This window comes from Phyllostomus hastatus, unplaced genomic scaffold (genome assembly GCF_019186645.2).
Source record: "Phyllostomus hastatus isolate PE091 unplaced genomic scaffold, TTU_PhHast_1.1 phas_contig_37, whole genome shotgun sequence".
NCBI classification, from domain to species: domain Eukaryota; kingdom Metazoa; phylum Chordata; class Mammalia; order Chiroptera; family Phyllostomidae; genus Phyllostomus; species Phyllostomus hastatus.
This window is the reverse complement of record NW_025333867.1, coordinates 8,245,712-8,267,708: the sequence shown is the minus strand read 5'-3', so window position 1 is coordinate 8,267,708 and position 21,997 is coordinate 8,245,712. Positions and strand designations below refer to the sequence as shown.

General features: G+C 38.2%; 1 protein-coding gene across 4 annotated transcripts in view; it reads left to right on the top strand.

Moving 5' to 3' along the window:
• The window catches only part of RIPK1 (receptor interacting serine/threonine kinase 1), a 39,420-nt gene extending 18,466 nt beyond the window's left edge, over positions 1-20,954 (top strand). The window contains exons 6-11 of one of the 4 annotated variants that reach the window (XM_045841709.1): positions 5,237-5,313; positions 14,202-14,292; positions 15,157-15,714; positions 16,098-16,286; positions 17,086-17,235; positions 18,927-20,954. In XM_045841709.1, coding sequence (XP_045697665.1) covers positions 5,237-5,313; positions 14,202-14,292; positions 15,157-15,714; positions 16,098-16,286; positions 17,086-17,235; positions 18,927-19,213 — 1,352 coding nt within the window. In that variant the 3' untranslated portion in view covers positions 19,214-20,954. Of the gene's footprint in view, positions 1-5,236; positions 5,314-14,201; positions 14,293-15,156; positions 15,715-16,097; positions 16,291-17,085; positions 17,236-18,926 lie in introns of those variants that run through there. The other 3 variants (XM_045841706.1, XM_045841707.1, XM_045841708.1) reach the window with 3 other exon arrangements.
• Positions 20,955-21,997: the final 1,043 nt, after the last annotated feature.

The window sequence follows — 21,997 nt, the reverse complement described above, 5'->3', positions numbered from 1 at the left end:
AGAATCTGTTGAAAGTGACCACATTCTGGAAAGCCTGCAAAACCAGAACACCTGAGAATGTTGAATGTACACAGGCTGCAGTCAACAACGATCGGCAGCTGACAGTGCAAGAACTAGAAGCTGATGTGGGGATTCCAAAAACTACTGTGTCTGAGATTTTGATGCAGGATCTTGGTGTGAAAGGTGTTGTGGCAAAATTCATTCCACAGCTTCTGCTACCTGAGCAGAAGGAACATCGTGCTGCAGTTGCCAGTGACTTCATTCAAATTGCTACTAATTAACCAGATTTTCTCAATAACCAAAGGTGAATTGTGGGTCTACAGCTGTGGTCCAGAAATGATCCCAGTGGATGTCACCTGGTTCTCCATGCCCAAAGAAGACATGGCAATGTTGCAGCAAGATCAAGACCATGTTAACTGTGTTTTTTGATTGGGAAGTTGTTGTCCATCACAAGTACACCTCTCCAGGCCAGATAATTAATAAGTACTACCTCATTGTTCTTCATTGGTTGATAGATGCAATACAACCAAAACAGCCAGAGCTGTGGGCAACTGGTGATTGGCAGCTTCATCATGACAATGTGCCTGCTCATGCATCATGTCTACTGCAGAGTTTTTTTGTGAAATATCATATCCCCCAGGTGACTTAGCCCCCTACAACCCATATTTGGCACCCTGCAGTTTCTGGCTTTTCCCAAAAGTAAAATCACCTTTGAAAGGCAAGAGATTTCAGACCGTCAGTGAGATTCAAGAAATACGATGGAGCAGCTGATGGTGATTGGGAGAACTGTGTGAGGTCCCTAGATGCCTGCTTTGAAGGGGACTGAGGCATCATTGTCCTGTGTACAGTGTTTTTTGTATCTTCTTCAATGAATGTCTCTATTTTTCATAGTTCATGGTTGGATACTTTCTGGACAGACCTTTGTAAGTTACCATTTTAACCATTTTTAAGTGTACGGTTCAGTGACATTAGTGCATTCATACTGTTGTGCAACCATCACCACCACTCATGTCCAGAACCTTTTCATCTTCCCCACTGAAACTCTGTCCCCATTAAACACCAAATCCCCAGTGTTCTTCTCTCCCAGCCCTTGGCAACTACCATACCACTTTCTGTCTGTATGAATTTGACTACTCTGGGTACTTCATTATAAGAGGAATCATACACTATTTGTCCTTTTGTGACTGGCTTAGTTCACTTGAGCATAATGTCTTCAGGGTTAATCTGTGTTGTAGCACATGTCAGATGTTCTTTTTATTGCTGAGTGGTATTTCACTGTATGGATATGCCACATTTTTTTATCCATTCATCTGTTGAATGATACAACTTGGGTTGCTTGCATTGGCCTTTTTGTTTCTTAGCTTCTTTTATTTCTTTTCCCTCCTTTTGTGTAGCTGGCATCTTTGGATATATATTTTGTCATTTAGATTGGGCCTATAGTAGAGGAAGAAGGTAAGGATATGGGTTTGTCACATGCTTGCACCTCTTCCCATTCCTCTGTGTTACCAAGGATCTTGCTAAGATCCTAAAGGCAGAGGAAAGAAGAAAATCAGATGAAGAAAAAATAAATAGTGGGAAAGCACTTAGGAGCCTGTAAAGCATTTTGTCCTTATATTTCAGCTATGAGAAAACAGAAATGAAGCCCCACCTACCACTTACTACCAAAGGATTAGAAGAGTACTTTGATTTAGTTGCCTATTTGCTTATTTGTTCAGTCAGCCTGAATATTCCTCTGGCTTGATTTCCTTTTTCTAACTTCTTTTTCACTTTTCTTAAAAATTATATTTATTTTTAGAGAGAAGGGGAGAGGGGATGGGAAGGAGAAAGAGAGGAAGAGAAACACAATGTGTAAGAGAAACATGGACTGGTTGCCTCTTACACACCCCCAACTGAGGACCTGGCCCACAACCCAGGCACGTGCCCTGACTGGGAATCAAACCTGTGACTTTTCAGTTCACAGGCCAGCACTCACTCCACTGAACCACACCAGCCAGGGCTCTTTTTCACTTTGTTTTTCATTGAAGTTCTTACTCTGAGATAATTTTAGATTTATATGCAGATGTATTATAAAGGATACAACTCAGGAACAGCCAAGTGGAAGAGAAGCATAAAGCAAAATATTTGCGGGGGTAGGAGGTACTTAAGAGCTCCCATGCCTTTTCTGGAGGTACCACTCTTCCAGAACCTCAGTGTAGTCTCTGACCCAAAAGCTCTCTAAACTCTTGTTTAGAGATTTTCATGGAGGCCTCAGTAGACTAGGCACAGTTGACTAAATCATTGGTGACTGAACTATCTTCAGTCCTTCTTCCCTTCATGGAGGTCAGGAGGTGGTGCTGAAAGTTCCAACTCTAATTATGATGAGGTGTTTCTGGTGACAGTTCCCATTCTGAAGCTGTCTAGTTTCCCCTCACCCCTACCTCTCCAGCCAGGAGCCATCTCACTAGCATATACAGACATTCTTATCATTTAGGGGATTCCAGGGATTTGGCAAACTCCCTGCCCAGAGCCAACAAAAGCTGATGAAAAGACCAAATGTGTGTTATTTTTTCATATTGTACATTTTATTTCTTCCTCCTTTCCAAGGTATCTTCTTTTATCATTTTTCTTTTTGTTTAGAGAACTTCCTTTAGCTATTCTTTTGTGGTATGTCTTCTGGAGACAAATTCTCTTAGTTTTTCTTCATTTGAGAATATCTTGATCTCCCTTTTATTCCTGAAGGATATTTTTGCTGGTGTAGAATTCTGGGTTGATGGTTATTTTTTCAGCACTTAAAAAATATTGTGCTACTTCCTCTGGCCTCCATGGTTCCAGTTGAGAAATCTTCTGTCATACTTTTTTTTCTTTGAAATTTTAATTTTTTATTGTATTTTTTCCATTACCATTTAACCTCTTTATACCAACCCCCCACCCCGTAATCACCACACTGTTGTTCATGTCCATGAGTCCTTTTTCCTTTTTTTGCTCCATCCCTCCAACCCCTTGGCCCTCCTGCCCCCATAGCTGTCATCCTGCTCTCCATCTGTGAGTTTGTCTCTATTTTGCTTGTTAGTTCAGTTTGTTCATTATATTCTACATATAAGTGAAAGCATATGGTATTTGTCTTTCTCTGGCTGGCTTATTTCACTTAGCATAATGTTCTCCAGGTCCATCCATGCTGTTGCAAAGGGTAGAATTGTTCTCCTTTTTTTTTATGGCTGAGTGGTATTCCATTGTGTAAATGTTCCATAGTTGTTTTATCCACTCATTTACTGATTCCTCTGTCATTCCAATTGTTTTTTTCCTTATAGGTAGTAGTTTTCTCTGACCACTTTCAAGGTTTTTATGTTCTCTTTATTTTTCAGAGGTTTAATTGTTATTTGTATTGTTATGGATTTTGGGGGGTTTATTCATTTGAGTTTTGATCAACTTTTCTAATCTATAGGCTTATGTATGTTGCCAAATTAGAGTACTTTTTTCAGCCCTATTCCTTTCCTTCCAAGATTCTGATGACAGAAATACTAGTACTTTTCTTATAGTCCCACATGTCCCTGACTCCTGTACATTTTTTTCCCTGAGTTTATTTCTCTCTCTTGATCAGATTGGGTCATTTTTATAGTTTGTCTTCTAATTCACTGACTTTGCTCCGTATCCTTCATTCTGCTGTCGAGCTCATCCACTGAGCTTTTAATTTTGGTTTACTGAATTTTTCAGTTAAAAAGTTTTATTGAAATTTCTTTTATATGTTCTATTTATTTATTGATGCTTTCTATTTTTCATTTCAAGCTTATTTATAACTGATATTGAAGCATTTTTATTGTGGCTGTTGAAAAGCCCTAGACAGGTAATTCTAATATCTCTGCCATCACAGTGTTGGCATTTATTGTCTTTTTTTTTATTCAGTTTGAGATCTTTATGGTTCTTAGTATGATTAGTGATTTTTCTATTGAAACTTACACTTTTTCTTACTATGTTATGAGATTCTGGATCTTCTTTAAGTTTTCCGTTTTAGCTGGCTTTATCCGACATGATTTTGGCAGTGGGATGGTTTTGCCACCTTGTTGGTTCCAGGTTGAGGGGAGTGCAGGTTCTCCACTTAGCCCTGTTAACATCTGAGGTGGAGAAGCCTCCTTGTTACTACTGGTCAGGTGTGGAAGTTCCTGCAGAGTTCACGTGGTCTCCATGGACACTGCAATGGAGTGAAAGTCCTGACTCCCCACTATGCCTCTTCTGACACTTACCCATTAAGATAGAGAAGGGGCTTTTTGTTACCGCAAGGTGAGGGTCAAATCCAGTCTGCCATTGTAGTTCACTGACACCACAGAAGCGGAGGGGCTCATTACCATCTGGCAGAAGGGAAAGTCCTGGTTTCCTATTTGGATCTCTCTGACATCACCCTCGTTGGTGCATTGGGGCACCTTATTACTGTCTTGTGAGGTTGGAAGTCTCAGCTCACAATCAGCCTTTGTTGGTAGGGGTGGCGATGGAGCAACAGTTTTTTTCTGTCCTTTGGTTGGAGTGTGGTTATTGACTAAAGGTTTTATATCTTGCTAGGATGCCCCTTGTTTAGTCCTCTGGATAGAAAAAGTAGCTTTGCTGGATTTTTTTGGTATTGGGTTGCCAGCTTCTTCAGGACTAAGTCTAGAATCTACGTGGCAAAAAAGAAATCCCAGTGAACTCATTGTCATGTCTTTTCTCAGATCCCAAAGTCCCTAGCTGATCTGCCTTTGTCTCTTCTCCTTTCAGAGTCTCCTTATATTTGTTTTATGTATAATATGTAGGGCTTTGTGTTGTACTTAGAGGGAGAAATAAGGAAAAGTATGTCTACTATATCTTCCAGAAAGTGATCATTGCTTTTTTCTTTTAAAGCCAACAGCTCTAACACTTTATACCAAAGTTTTGAGTGAATTTTATTCTGAGTATTTTATCCTCTGGTAAATCTATCAGAGGGACAGAAACAAAGAGTCCACCCATCCTTGTTCACTTGGAAATGAACTCACAATAGCTAGGGCTTTATGCTTCACAGCCAGAGACACTGCATGCCAGTTCACAGGAGTGCTTTGTTGTACTATCCCTTGTTCTGTCACCAAGTTATTAATCTTGTTAGTCTTTTTCTGAAAGCCAGTGATTTGGCATTTAAAGTTTTGTTTTACTGCTTTCCCACAGATTAAAGTAAATGCAAAGATAATAGATCACTAATATTTTAATTTTATTTCAGAAAATATTTAAGAAATTTAAAGTACTGTTTTTCTTAATATAGGCATTGAAGAAAAATTTAGACCTTTTTATTTACGTCAGTTAAAAGAAGATATAGAGGAGGATGTGAAGAGTTTAAAGGTAGGTAACATAGCAAATGCTAAAAATGTTAATATATCAAAGCATATATTTTAAACCATGAAAATCAAAGCAATGTAATTTGTGACTGAGATTTGAGGTAAGCTAGCTTGGTAACCACATAAAACAAAATGAGCAGTTTTATGCAGATATCAACTTGGCATTCTGGACCCATTCCTCCTTCAAAACTAATGAAATGAGAGAAAATATACATAGTAATATGAAAACAAAAGCACAACTTCTCTGTAATAAAACAGGAAATATCCTGGGTGGATTAGTCATTTTGAGGAATTCTTGAAAGATAGAAAGCCAACAAAAGTATATTTGCTGAAACATGTAACAGAAAAAGAAAAGCTAACCCAGAACATAATGCTGAAGGAGAGCTAGAGGAGCAAGTTTTGAGTGAATATAGAGAGGCAACATCATGGTCACCTGGGACATTGACAGGGAGTTATTTGAGATCCACAGTTATACCAGTCATAAAAGTTGGCTTCTCCCCCTAATTCCATTATGCTAAGCCACAAATGGGAGCAGCATCTGCTTTTGAGCTGAAGCAGTAAGTTTGAGGTCTGGAGTCAGAGAAGTATGTCAAATATTGTTACCAATTAACCAGCAAAGAGGAACAGAAACTTGCCCAACATACACATTCAGGAAAAAAGCTGCTGTCATAAGTCTTACAGCAACATAATGCTAGAATCGTGAAAAGGAGACTACAGTAAACAAAACAAGTAGACAAACAGCAATTTTAAAATACAAAAAAAGAAAAAACTTGGACAGTCAGAAAAAAAAGGATTGTCAGCCTCTTACACTTAAACAGAGATATCTAATGCAAGCCAAGAGCAATCAAATGGACAGCACGAGCGATAGTCACTAAGGCAGTAAAGTATTACTACTTAGTAATATTTCATGATAATAAAAGGTTTGATTCATCAGAATGATAATAGCTTTAGATATCTATATGGTCATAAAATCAAAATATAGAAAGCAAAAATTGGCAGAACTCAAAGAGTAAATAGACAAATCCACAATCACAGTTGGAGATATTAATACACATTTCCCTCTAATTGGTAGAAGAAACAGAAAAAAATTGTCAGTGAGGATATAGAAAATTTGAACAACATAATTAACACATTTGACCTAATGGGAATATATAAAATATTGCATCTAATTACTCCAGAATACACCTTTGAAGGCTTTTCAAGAACGTATGGAACATTTTCAAAAGTTGACCATGTACTGGAAAATAAAAGGAGTCTCAACCAATTTGAAGGACTGTAATCATGTAAAGAATGATTGCATTCTCTGACTACATTTCAGTTATGCTAGAAATTAATCTTAAAAGATAATTAGAAAATCCCATTGGTTAGAAGTTAAGAAATATACTTTTAATTACCAATTGGGTTAAAAAATAATGAAATTTAGAAAATATTTGGAGCTAATAAAGCACTACTTATTAAAGCTTACAGAATTTGCAAAGGAGTACTTACTAGTAAAAATAGTCTATATATATATTTATGAAGGGCTGAGAATGAATTAGATAAGCATTCATCTGGAGAAGATAGCAAAATAAACCTAGAGCAAATAGAAAGCAGTAAATAATAAGAGAAGAGCATAAATTAGTGATATAGAAAACAGCTAATAGAGGATCCAAAAAGTTAAATGTTGGTTCTTTAAAAAAACTAATAAAATCAACTAATTATGACTCATCAAGGAAAACAGAAAACATTAATTAGCACAAAACAGTTGTGCTAATTAATTTTAAAACAAATAAAATGGGTAAATTTTAAGGAAAAAATAGAACTTAGCAAAACTGACTTAGATAGAATTAGAAAACCTGAATATTCCTGTAGCCATTTAAAAAGATTGAATCAGTGATGAAAGTTCTTGCCATGAAGAAAATTCCATATCCAGATCATTTTACCAGTGATTTCTTTTTTTTTTTTTTTAGGATTTTATTTATTTATTTTTAGAGAGGGAATGGAGGGTGAGAGAGAGAGAAACATCAATGTGCGGTTGCTGGGGGTCATGGCCTGCAACCCAGGCATGTACCCTGACTGGGAATCGAACCTGCGACACTTTGGTTCGCAGCCCGCACTCAATCCACTGAGCTACGCCAGCCAGGGCTTTTACCAGTGATTTCTATCAAGTATTCAATGAATAAATCATTCCAATCTTACAAAATTTGTCCAGATAACAGAAAAGAGGGCACACTCCCAGACTCATTTTATGAGACTAGTTATATCCTTGATCCCCAAACTTGAAAAAGAAGATAAAAGAAAGGAAAATTATAGACCAATCTCACTTAACACAAATGTGAAAATCTTGAATGAAATATGACAAAATGAATCCATCAATGGACAGTGAAGTTTGGAAAAGATACTTGGCCTCACTAACAGCGAAAAGCAAAATGAATTTATTATAATTTTTTTATCTATTAGATTAACATTTTTGAAAGATTGGGAATATCAAGTGTTGGTGAAAATGCAGACTAGTAGGCAGTCCCTGTGCAGTATTGGGTAAGAGTATGAATTGGTGAAGTTTATTGAAAAATGAAGCATCTGTCAAACTTTTAAAAAAGATTTTATTTATTTACTTTTAGATAGAGGGGAAGGGAGGGAGCAAGAGAGGGAGAGAACATGAATGTGTGAGAGAAACATCCATTGGTTGTCTCTTGCATGCTCCCACTTGGGGACCTGGCCTGGAGCCCTGGCATGTGCCCTGACTGGGAAGGGAACCAGCAGCCTCTTGGTTTACAGGCCGGCACTCAATCCACTAAGCCACACTAGCCAGGGCAACCTATCAAACTTTTAAAAGCATATAACTTTTGCAGCAATTCTGCTCTTAGTAGTCTATCCTGTTCACATGTATTCTCAAAGATTTATCTCTAGGAGTTTTTTATACCTTAGTTTTGTTTTATTTGTAAGATTTTATTTATTTATTTATTTATTTATAGAGAGACGGGAAGGAAAGAATAAAGAGAGGGAGAGAAACATCCATGTGTGAGAGAAGTATCAGTCAGTTGTTTCTCACATTCCCCCAAATGGGGACCCAGCCTACAACCCAGGAATGTGCCCTGACAGGGAATCTAACTGGAAACCTTTCAGTTCACAGGACAGCACTCAATCCATTGAGCAACACCAGCCAGGGAGCACCTTAGTTTTTGAGACTGAAAAATTGGAAACAACCCACATGGATCATAAGTAGATATACTAAATTTCGAGTCATTGAAACTACAGAATATATAGCCATTTAAAAGAGGCAGAAACTAATATATAATGACACAGAAAGATCTTCATGATTTGTTATTAGTAAAAAAAAATAAGTCAAAACAATACTTAAGAGTTTGATCCTTTTCTTCTATATTTAGATCCTATATCTTCTATATATTTTATGTATACACAAACATGTGTATATATGTACGTGTGTGTGTGTGTGTATGGTCTGTCCAGAAGGTATCCAGCTATATAATATGAAAAATGGAGATATTTACTGAAGGATATTTATACAAAAATGAAGATATTTATACAAGAAACATTGTACTTAGGACAATGACACCTCAGTCCCCTTCAAAGCAGGTGCCTTGAGACCTTACACAGTTCTCCCAGTCGTCATCAACTGCCCTGTCATATTTTCCTGAATCTCACTGACAGTCAAATATCTTTCTTTTCAAAGGTGTTTTTAGTTTGGGGAAAGCCAGAAGTCACAGCGTGATAAATTGGGGCTGTAGGGGGGCTGAGTCACCTTCAGCAATTTGATATTTCACAAAAAACCTCTGCACAAGACATGGTACATGAGTGGGCTCATTGTCATGATGGAGCTGCCAATCACCAGCTGCATATAGCTTCAGCCTTCTGAATCATCTGAATAGTTTCTGGAGCAATGTTCAAGCTTAATGCAAAATTTGATGTAGATTTGTTGCTCTTTTTGCTCAGTAATTTTGAATGTGATGGCCACACAGTACACATACTCATTCAATGGTGTCTACTGCCCCCACTGACTAGTACAGTGAAGTCATCATTGTTCACACATGTGCGTTCCAGTCTACTGTCCTTGGCTGTCAGGTTACATCAATGTCACACAAACCATTCTCATTATATTAACAATGGCTGGACTTTTAGTGGACAGACCATATGTGTGTGTGTGTATAAATTTCCAGAATGTATATGCAAATACCTAGAGAGAATAAAAGGATAAACCACATATGCTGTGTGAGGGCAGGGATCCTCAACTCTGGGCCATGGACCAGTACCAATTGGGGGCTGTTAGGAACTGGGCCGCACAGCAGGAGGTGAGCTTGAATGTAATGCACTTGAATTGTCCCAAAACTGTCTCCTTCACCCCAGTCCATGGAAGAGTTGTCTCCCATGAAACTGGTTCCTAGTGCCAAAAAGGTTGGGGACTACTGTTCCAGGGAATGGAAGAAAGTGGTGGTTGGAATAAACAACTAAAGTGCTGCTGTATGTGATTCTGCACAATTTGATTCTTTTTAAATGGAACCTGTACTTATGTATTTTGTATAATAAAACATAACTATAAAAATAAACAATTGCTTTTATAAATTAAAATAACAGACTGTTCAACTTCCGGCGAAGATGGAGGCATAGGTAGATATATTTTTCTTCCTCGCACAACCAAAAGAAGAATCACCACCAAAGTAAAAACAAAATACAAATGGAAGTGCCAGAAAATCTAACTGTATGGAAGTCCGACAACCAAGGAGTTAAAGAAGAAACATCCAGACTGAAAGGAGGGGTGGAGATGGGCAGCTGGGGCAGAGAGGATGCACAGCAAGGTGGTAGCTGGCAGACTGGGAGGATGAGGCGGTGGCAGGTGTACTTGGTGATCCCACATTTGTATGTGGATAAACTGGGAGGAACAACTGGGGAAAAAGACAGACTGTGCAACCCAGGGTTTCAGAATGAGAAAATGAAGCCTCAAAACCTCTGGCTGTAAAATCTGTAGGGGTTGTGGCAATGGGAAAAACTCCCAGTCTCACAGGACAGTCTGTCGAGGGACCCATGGGGTCCTGGGACATACACAAAACCACCCACCTGGGAATCAGCACCAGAAGGGCCCAATTCACTTGTGGGTAGTAGAGGAAAGCAGGCTGAGAGCCAAGCAAGCAGCATTGTTCCCATTCTGACCCCTTCTTCACATACAGTGTCACAATGCAGGGAAATAAGTTGCCTCACCCTGGTGCACACCTAAGGCTCTGCCCCTTACAACAACAGGTGTGCTAGACAAAGAAATATAGACTAAATAAAAGAATAGATCAAAACTCCAGAAAAAGAAGTAAGCAAAGAGGAGATAGCCAACCAATCAGAAGCAGAGTTCAAGACACTGGTAATCAGGATGCTCACAAACTGATTGTAGGTGCAAAATAAAAGAAGTGAAGGCTATACAAAATGACGTAAAGTGGAATATGCAGGGAGCCAACAGTGAAGGGAAGGAAACGAGGACTCAAATCAACAATTTGGAACAGAAAGAATAAACATTCAACCTGAACAGAATGAAGAAAGAAGAAATAAAAAAAAATGAGAGACTTAGTCACCTCTGGGACGACTTTAAATGTTCCAACATCTGAATCATAGGGGTGCCAGAAGGAGAAGAGAAAGAGTAAGAAATTGAAAACTTATTTGAAAAAATAATGAAGGAGAACTTCCCAATTTTGGTGAAGGAACTAGACATGCAAGTCCAGGAAGCTCAGAGAGTTCCAAAAAATGTGGACCCAAGGAAGCACACACCAAAGCACATCATAGTTACATTACCCAAGATTAAAGATAGGGAGAGAATCTTAAAAGCAGCAAGAGAGAAGCAGAGAGCTACCTACAAAGGAGTTCCCATGAGACTCTCAGCTGATTTCTCCAAAGAAACCTTGCAGCCAAGAAGGGCTGGAAAGAAGTATTCCAAGTCATGAAAGGCAAGGACCTCTATCCAAGATTACTCTATCCAGCAAAGCTGTCATTTAGAATGAAAGGTCAGATAAAGTGCTTCCCATATAAGGTCAAGTTCAAGGAGTTCATCATCACCAAGCCCTTACTATATGAAATGTTAAAGGGACTTATCTGAGAAAAAGAAAATAAAAAACTATGAACAGTAAAATGACAACAAACTCGCAACTATCAACAACTGAACCTGAAAAACCAAAATAGCCCTGGCTGGTGTGGTTCAGTGGGTTGAGTGCTGGCCTGTGAATCAAAAGGTCACTGGGTTCAATACCCCATCAGGGCACATGCCTAAGTTGTGGGCCAGGTCCCCAGTTGGGGATGTGCAAGAGGCAACCGATTAATGTATCTCTCATACATTGATGTTTTTCTCCTCTTTCTCCTTCCCTTCCCCTCCCTCTAAAAATAATAAATAAAATCTTTTTAAAAACCCAAAAACAAACCAAGCAAACAACTAGAACAGGAACAGAATCACAGAAATGGAGATCACATGGATGGTATCAGAGGAGAGGGGGAATGGGGAGTATGGGGGAAAAGGTACAGGGAATAAGAAGCATAAATAGTAGGTACAAAATAGACAGGGGGAGGTTAACAATGGTATAGGAAATGGAGAAGCCAGAGAACTTATGTGTACGACCCATGGACATGAACTAAGAAGGAGGGTGCTGGAGGTAGGGGAGGTAAAGGGTAGAGCGGGATATATGTGAGAAAAATATGGGACAACTGTAATAGCATAATCAATAAAATATACTTTAAAAAATAATAAAAATGCTTATCATGTTAAATAAAAAGCAACATACAAAATGTTCTAAACTATGCACATAATTAATATTCTCATTCTTCTCTAAATTACTCATAATGTTCATTCAGTGAATGTTTTTGACCACACACCTATGTAACTTGCAGTGTGTTAGAAGCAAAATGTAAATATGACTAGGAAAATGTCCTGAAGAAATACCAAAATGTTAATTTTTTAAGTGAAGGCATAATATGTAAGTTTCTTTTCATTCCCTACATTTTCTATAATGAATATTATGGCTTTTATAGAAAATTTCCTTTTTTATTGTGGTGAGATACATACCATAAAATTTGCCATCTTAACCATTTTTAAGTATCCAGTTCACTGGCATTCAGTACATTCAGTGTTATGCAGCCATCATCAATATCCATTTCCTTTTTTTTAATCCCAAACAGAAACTTTAACTCCACATTCATTTCTCTCCCCATCCCATGGTAACCTCTGTTCTACCTTCTGTCTCTGAATTTTCCTATTCTAAGTACCTTGTAGACATGAAATCACACAATATTTGTCTTTTGGTGTCTAGCACATTCACTTAGCACAGCGATTTTCAACCTGTGTGCCACAGCACACTGGTGTGCCACAAGAATTTTTAAAACATGCAGTACCTGACTGTCAGGGGCACTTACTTCTTTTCCCTTAGATTGTCAAATAAAAAAATGACAAGAGCCAATACAATAGCTGTCCAGTGTGAATGAATCATAATTATACCTATTTTTTATCAGATCAGCAAAAAATATATTTTAGTGTGCTGTAAAATTTTAGTAATTAGTTTATGTGTGCCATGAGATGAAAAAAGTTGAAAATCACTGACTTAGCATAATGTCTTCAAGATGCATCCATCCTGTAGCTTCTACAAGAACCTCATTCCTCTTTAAAGCTTAATTATATTCCATCATATGTACATATTACTTTTTTTCATTCATCTGTTGATGGACACTTGGGTTGTTTCCACCTTTTATCTGTAATGAATAATGCTGCTATGCATGTTGGTATATGAGTATTTTTTTTGAGCCCCTGCTTTCAGTTCTTTCACATATATGCCTAGGAGTAGAACTGCTGGACTGTATGATAATTCTGTTTAACTTTTTGAGGAACCAAGAAACTGTTTTCCATAAGGCAGCACCATTTTACATTGCCACCAGCAATGCACAAGCATTTCAATTTCTCTTTCTCACCAATACTTTTTATTTTTCTGAGTTTTGGTTTTGTTTTTTGTTTTTTACATAATCGACATTCTAATCGGTATGAAGTAGTATATATCTCATGGTGGATTTGATTTGCATTTCCTTAATGACAATGAAGTTCAGCATCTTTTCATGTACTTATTGGCTATTTGTATATCTTTTTTTGAGAAATGTCTGTTTAAGTCCTTTCCCCACTTTTGCATTGGGTTGCTTTGTTGTTGTTGTCATTAAATTATAAGAATTTTTTATATATCTAGATAGTCATCTCTTATCATATATATATGATTTGCAATTTTTTCCTATTCAGTGAATTGTTTTTTACTCTCATAATAGTGTTCTTTGATACACAGAAGTCTTTAATTTTGATGTAGACAAATCCATCTTTTTATTTTGTTGCTTATGCTTTTATTGCCATATCCAAGAAGTCATTGTCAAATCCAATGTCCTGAAGCTTTTCCCATGTTTTTCTCTAATAGTTTTATAGTTTTAGCTCCTAAATTTAGGTTTTTGATCCATTTTGAATTATTTTATATATATGTTTAAAGGTAAGGATCTAACTTCATTCTTTCACATGTGGATATTCAGTGTTTCCCCCATTGAGTGGTCTTGGCACCCTTGTCCAAAATTAATTGACCATGTATGTAAGGGTTTATTTCTGGGTTCTTCAATATATTCTGTTGGACTATATGTCTGTCCTTAGGCTATACCACTCTGTTTTGATTACTGTAGCTTTGTAGTGAGTTTTAAAAATCACAAAGTGTGAGCCCTCCAACCTTGTTCTTTTTAAAGATTGTTTTGGCTATTTGGGAAATGCATTTTTTTTTAAATATTTACTGTTCGTAAGAGCTACCTTATGTGAAATTTCTACTTTCTGAAAAGACTTATTTTTCTTATAATAATCTTCTGGAACTGACTATTTTCTGCTATTTACTGAAGTATGTAGTTTGCTCTTTATTATAGAAAGAGTATCCTGGCCAAAATGAAATTGTGAAGAGAATGCAGTCTCTCCAAATGGATTGTGTAGCAATACCTCCAAGCAGGTCAAATTCAGGTAACTTACACTATGATCAGAAATCTGTTTATTCACTTATTTGTGTACTCATTCACACACTTTTCTCTCTTAAATACTATTCACAACCATATGAGAAGAAGCAGCAACTAAAAAATTCAACGCCTACCTTAAAAGAATATATAATATATTCAGGAGTCAAGATACATATATTTAAAATGTTAAGCACCATTGAGTTCACCAGAATGATAAAGCACCCTGAATAAAAGAGTCCTAATATATCCGATAGGGAGAAAGTGATGGTTCAGGATAAAGAAGGGGGCATATGTAGGAGCAAGTGCTTGAGAACGTCAAGGATGACGAGATCCAGAGTATCAGCAGAGAGGCTGGTCTCAGATTCAAGCAGGGATACTTTTTTCCTTACAACGAAAGGGTAGGCAGAGTACAGGGTTTTGTAGCCACCTATTAGCTATTTCTTATGGAGCAAATTACTTAACCTCTTAAACCTTATCCATTAGATCATGATAATTGCTCTTACCCTTATTCTTTAAAAAATGAAAGAATGAAAAAATCCATGGAAAGTGATTAGCATAGAGCTGCTGCTATTATTTTCCAACCCTGCACCAACCTGTACCTCCTCTGCTGCAACACAAGTCCCTTTCTTCCTTTGTCATTCCTGCAACACCCATTTTTCTGTTGCTTGTTATAATTTCCCTAATGCTCTCTCATTGCTAGGCATGGGCTCCTACTTATTACATATAAAAGAGGGCCCATGTAATACATGCTTTTTACTTGTTCTCAATGTTTACAGTATGTGACTGTGAGGTACAGATTCATTATGGGGCTCAGGTTTCATTTTACTTTTTAATGTTTCATGAAACTCCAATGGCGATCATTTCTTCTCAGCCACAGAACAGCCCGGTTCACTGCATAGTTCACAGGGACTTGGGATGGGTCCTGTGGAAGAGTCCTGGTTTGCTCCCTCTCCGGAGCACCAGCAGGAGGAGAATGACAGGCTGCAGAGTAAACTCCAGGAGGAAGCCAACTACCATCTTTTTGGCAGCCGCATGGACAAGCAAACAAAACATCAACCCAGACAAAATGCAGCTTACAACAGAGAAGAGGAAAGGAGACGAAGGGTCTCCCATGACCCTTTTGCACAGCCACAACCTTATCAGAACCCAGGGGCAAAAGACCTTGCTTCTTCAAATACAACCAGTCATGGTAATGAAGTACACCAACCAGTTGGACTGACCAGCCAAACTCAAGGACTACACTGGAACAATGGATCATATAATCCACATGGTTTTAGAACAAGATCACTAGATCTGGGAACAGTAGGTTCCAGAGTTTGTTATGGGCCAAATCTAAGCCACATGCCAAGCCTGCATAAAACTCCAGTGCCTGAGACCAACCTACTGGGAAACACACCCACCATTCCATTTGTCTCCCTGTCTTCAACAGGTAAACAGGCCTTTCAGTCTAATCTTATCTTTTTAAAAATTTTTTCTGAAAATAAAACAGCTGTTAGCTCTGTTGTAGACTACAAAGGGCCAGTTCAGAGTCTTCTGCTGCCAGATACAACTTGCCATTGTGGAATAGTCTCCATATGATCACGTGGCCTGGGCATATTTCAGTTTGGGTGGGATTCAGTGCAGCTGTCTATAAGTGCTGGTTTATAGGTTTTGTAACTGGTAGGCATCTCCTACTCTAGCTTGAATCATAATAGTCCCATTATACCCAATCTCTGATGCAAGTGAAGGTATCTGCTTTTTTCTTTTATTTGGTTGCTATTTTCTGAAGGTAAGAAATAAGTCTTAGATATTTTTATTTCTTATCTCATATAGGCCAAAGACTGCCATTTGTGATGAAAACCGCATTGTTGGGCTGCCTTCACCATCAGCCATTTTCAGAACTCTTTTCACCTTCCCAGGCTGAAACTCTGTACTCGTCAGACAGTAAATCCCCATTCTCCTTTCTCCTCCCAGCCCCTGGCAACCAACCTTCTACCTTTTATGTCTATGAATTTAATTACTGTAGGTACTGCCTATAAGTGAAATCATACATTATTTATCTTTACTTTACATAACATAATGGTCTAAAGGTTCATGTAGCATGTGTCAGAATTTCCTTTTTAAGGCTGAATAATATTTCATTGTATGTATACACCACATTTTGTGTATCCATTCATCTATTGATGAACACTTGAGTCGCTTCTACTTTTTGGCTATTGTGAATAATGCTGCATGGGGGTATAAATACCTATTTGCAACCCTGCTTTCAATTTTGGGGGGTATATACTTAGAAGTGGAATTGCTGGATCATATAGTAAGTCTATTTTTAATTTTTGGAGGAACCACTATACTGTTCACCACAGTGGCTGCACCATTTTGTATTTCCACCATTAGCACATAGGGTTCCAATTTTTATCAGTACTTATTATTTTCTATTTTTATGATGGTAGCTACCCTAATTTTTAATAAGAAAAACAATTTTTTAAAAAATTTTACAGGATGGCATAGAATAAGTAATTTAACTTAAACATTTAGAGTAAAGCCCTGCCTTTTTACTGTGTTGTATTTTTCATCTTACTTTTTTAAAATTTTTACTTATTAATTTTAGAGAGAGGAAGGAAGAGAGGAGAGGGTAAGATAGAAACATTGATTTGTTGTTAAACTTACTTAGGCATTTATTGGTTTATTCTTGTATGTGCCCTGACCAGGGATTAAACCCACAACTTTGGCAGGACAACACTCTAACCAACTGAACTACCCAGTCAGGGCTTATCTTACTTTCCATTTAGATGTACTTAGCTGTGTGCTTCTCTCTATTCAGGTGAGTCTCTAAAATGTTCCATATATAACAGTACTGGCATTCAGATTGGAGACAAGAATTACATGGAAGTTGGTGGAGTGAGTTCACCATTACTGGACAACATGTACATGAACTTGAAAGAGCCCGCTTCTAAGTACCAAGATATCTTTGGTAAGATGCCTTTTAAGGGCCCATTGTCTAGCAACCTTGAACTTTCTTACTCGGTGAGAGGGATATAATGGAATCCTAAAATTTCTCCCTGAAAGTTGTCCCATGTTTCCTATGTGAAATATCTGTGTAATTCCCATATAATTTCTTTGTAATTTATTTATGTTTAATATGGAGAAATTTACAATATCTAATTCATGGATTGTTGTGAGAATTAAATGAGTCAATATGTATAAAGAACTTAGAATATTGCCTGGTACATAGTAAGATCTAGAAAAGTGTTAAATTATTATAGTCATCATCATTAATGCTACTACTCAGACGTAGGAGAGATAGCTCCTTCAGGTCCTTATCAAAAGGGATTTTGTAAACTATTAGGTGACTGTCCTCAGTGGCACATCCATAACAAAAACAAAGACTTTCCCACTAGGCAGGCTCATAACATTAATCCCAAAACACAACCTGGCAAAAGCTATCATGAGGCCAAAACAATGTAATGAAAGAACCTCACCCTCTGGTTAACACTAGGACTGGCAAATTTTTCTACTAAGTTCTAGATAGTAAATATCTTAGGCTTCAGTGGCCTTGAGGTCTCTGTTGCACTACTCAGCTCAGGTTGCCGTGAGTCGAGCCACAGACAATATGTACATGGATGGCTGTGCTCCAGTAACACTTTGTTTACCAAAACAGGCAGCGGGCCGGCTCTGATCCGTGTGGTGTAGTTTGCCAATCCCTGATCTAGTCCATTTGAAGGGTAGACTTTAAAATTCCTGGAGCAGAAGTTCCTAAATTGCGGGGAGGCAAGGGTATTTTTGATAATCTGATGAAACTCAGGTTTTCCTCTCCTGAAGAGGTACTGACAAAATTTGAGAAATATCTTAGGAGGTTCTTGGACCACTGACATACAATGGTGATAATAAAAGCTGCACTGTGGGGATCTGAGGAAAGAATGGGAGTTAAGAGGCAAAAACGATTCAGCTTACTGAGATAGGATGGGGATCAAGGAGTGTGGTTTGTTTGTGGTGGTCATTTTATACTTTTGTTTCCTTTTGTTACTTTTGTGAAGGCCTAAGGGGAAGGAACCAGTAGAAAGAGAGAGGTTATGGCTATAGGAGAGGAGAGATAGCAGTTGGGGCAGGGGAGGGATGAGTCCAGAAATAGATATTGAACAGTATAGATGCCTAATCCCTTAAAAGAAAGGGAAGACATTTTGATTGAATAGGTAGGTTTGCACTTGCTGGTCTCAGTTTCCTTGATTAAGTAAGGTGAAAATGAATTGTTGGGTGAAGGGGTCAGGGCTTGAGTGACCTTAATTCTGGCCATATGTAAGTAGAAAATGCCCCAAAGGGGAAAAAATTGTGTTTTTTCCCTTTATATCAGAAAGCTCTCATGTAAATTACACTGCTGCCTAAGGTTGAATAAACAACCTAATAGTCAGGCAGGGGTTTTAATCCCAAAGCCATCAGCTGTGGCTCAGAGATGCATCTGCTAGGAGGAAGAGGTCCCCTGTTCTAATTTACAAAAATTCCTCCAATGGGCTAGTTGAACCATCATCCAATGAGTCAACAGCTATGTAATTAAGAAGTTGTCTTTTCCACTGTGCTCCAAGTACTCTTCACTTTATACAGGTTTTTGAAGCTAGGATGTTAAAATGAGTTGCAGCTTCATGCCGCCTTCTGTTTTCTTTTTGGCAGATAATACCACTAGTCTGACTGATAAACACCTGGACCCAGTCAGGGAAAATCTAGGAAGGAGCTGGAAAAGCTGTGCACGGAAACTGGGCTTCACTGAATCTCAGATTGATGAAATTGACCATGACTATGAGCGAGATGGATTAAAAGAAAAGGTTTACCAGATGCTCCAAAAGTGGCTGATGAGAGAAGGCAATAAGGGGGCAACAGTGGGAAAGCTGGCCTTTGCACTCCACCAGTGTTCAAGACTAGACCTTCTGAACAACTTGAAATATATCAGCCAGAACTAACTCTAAAAGGAGCTTTGGCAGCAATAAGTAAACTCCTCACTTAGTGAGTAATCCACTGAAAATGTGCTGCCGCAGATCATCCAGAATTCTTTCCTCATCAGTATGGATCCTGTACTTGCATAAAAACCATGTTCTGCATTTCACAGTTAGACAATGGGAAAGAAGTCTACAGCAAACAACCTGCTACACAGGAAGACTTATTAATGGCCAAGCCTTAATGAAAAGAAGAAGCCTAAGTGGGTTTGAAAAGGAAAGAAAAGATATTTGAGAAAGATCATTTTCTTTTACTTTATCCCATAACCTTCAGTTCTGCTATTCATTCCGTTTTCTGGAATTTTGTTTGAGCGACAAAAGAAATTTCAGAGAATGTAAACTAAATCAGCTTTCTTATTTTGTGCTCTTTTTTCCACATAGGCTCCTGTTATAACCAAAGTACAGAAAAATTCTAAGTTCTCTTCAAATACTATGATGTTTTTTGGTATTACAACCACAGTTCATTCCAAAATTATGTGTTCCGTTACTTCAATATCAAATTCTGTATCAGTCATTACAGGCTTCAAGAACTGCACGCAATCTCCATAAATTAACTGAAGGGATTTTATGATTTACTAAGAAGGGGGGAAAAACAAAAAAGCACAATTTCCCAGGCAGTCATTGCAAGAAATTGCTACTAATTGTGACAATTACAAAAAGTCTTAAGTTTTTCAGTTCCTCCCTAGTGTTCTGGCACTTTAGGCACTTTCCCAACCTGTGTGCCCCGCAGAGGGAGCAGGTGTGCGAGGAATGTTATCTTCACCTTGGCTGTGACTGGAGCCTTGGAGCTGATCACTGTTGAACATCTCTCCAGTTTACCCCCAGGTGCTGTATAAATATTTTAATTTTTTTTCTGTGAGCTACAATGTAGAAAAAAGGCCAGCTTCACAATCTGGTAATTGTGCTTCTAGCACTCAACCTTTCAAAGCCCACATGAAACTCAGGAATGAATGAAGAGTCTGGAAGACTGGAACACTGAAGCCAACTGGGCCACCCAGGATCACTGTCAGAACTTTGCTAACCGGAAAGGGTATGCCATGGAGGAAAGGAGAGGGGTGCGGATTGACCAGTCGGGCTGTCTGAACAGATTCTAGTGCCGGGTGGGTTGATAACAGAATTGTTCATTCTGATTCTAATCCTCCTCCAGCTCAACCCAGCAGATAAACACACACACCTGAAGTGGGACTGTAAAGAGTTTCTCAGCCTCGGCACTATTGGCATCTTGGGCTGGATAATTCTTTGTTGTGGGGAACTGTCCTATGCATTGTTGGATGTTTGAAAACAACCCTGGCCTCTACCCACTAGATGACAGTAGCACTGTTCTCCCTCTCTTCCCATCCCCAGTTGTTACAAAGATGTCTCTAGGCATTGCCAGATGTTCCCTGGAAAAGTGAAATTGCACCAGCTGAGAAGAACACTGTTACAAAGTAATGAACCTCAATTTTCTTACCAACACATACACAGGCTCACTCCTTAGTTGCCACACAGCTCTGATCACAAAGACCAAAAGCAAAACTAAAGGGGGAAAGGGTCCCAGGCTTTGCTAGTGGGAGTTGGATGCTTTCTTTTCTAAATGTATCCCTTGTACCTTGTCTTAACAGTGTTCTAAAATCTTTAACTTCCAAAGAGATTGAATGATCCATAATAAGGGGCAAAAATGAAAAGTATTCTGACTCTTCAAAAATAAAATTTTGTACCTTAAATACAAGCCATTGAAATGATGTGTATTTGTATAAATGAGACAGTTTAGGTTTCTCCACTGAGACTTTACCATTTCAGTTGGCAGTTCCTATACCTAATCCTCTTTTCACTGCCTGCTATTGGTAGGAGAAAGGAAGCACATGGTAAAAAGAGGAGAAGCTTCTGGACAGAGCATTGTGTCTCTCAGTATGAAAGCTCACCGCACTGAGAGCCTGCAGCACTGCTGTCCTGTCAAGTTTCAGAGGCCTTTGCTTCAGTCCCAACCCTAAAAACTGGGCTGAAAAAAGTCAAATTTGTATCTGAGGAGTTTCAGGACAAGACCCAGGCACCACAAAAACACTAGTCTTCAGAGAAACCAACTAAGTGAACTGACACAGACTACAAAATGAGAAAGAAGATTATCCATAGTGTTCCAAAAAACTATAGGGTTCCAAAAAAGATAGATCCTAAGGTTACTGCTGGTAAATAAGACACACTTCCAGCTCGTTCTTGCTCAGCAGAATGCCACTTGTTATGCTCATAACCTTTGCTTTGGATCTAGAATATGAAGTTAGGTCTTCAAAAATAAGTTCTTTTTTACAAAATGTTTTAAATAGTATTTTGCTGAATGTTTTAATGTGTGTTATTTTTAGAGAACAGTTTTTCTTATTAATGCTAATATAAAAAGTTAGGTGTTTATATGATGATTGCAGAGGCTTCTGATCGACAAATCATTGAAGGGCAGTGCTACTGCAATGAATTTTATATGATGTAATAATCCACATACAGGGTCCTGAAATCAAGCAGAATTAAATTCCCCTTTGCCACCCTTTAGCTCTATACCTAGGGCATGCTCCCTAACCTCTCCTAACTTTAGTTTCCTCATCTATAAATAGAAAGGGCAAAGTACCTGTGGTTGGTGTAAAGAATAAAATAAAATATTGCATCATAAGGTGCCTGGCACAAAAATAGTAGCTATTTTTTAAACTGTATGCTTGCATTATACAAAAAGGCCTAGCTCTCAAGTGTGTACCTTAAACTGTGATACCAATAATTTCACAGTACCACCAT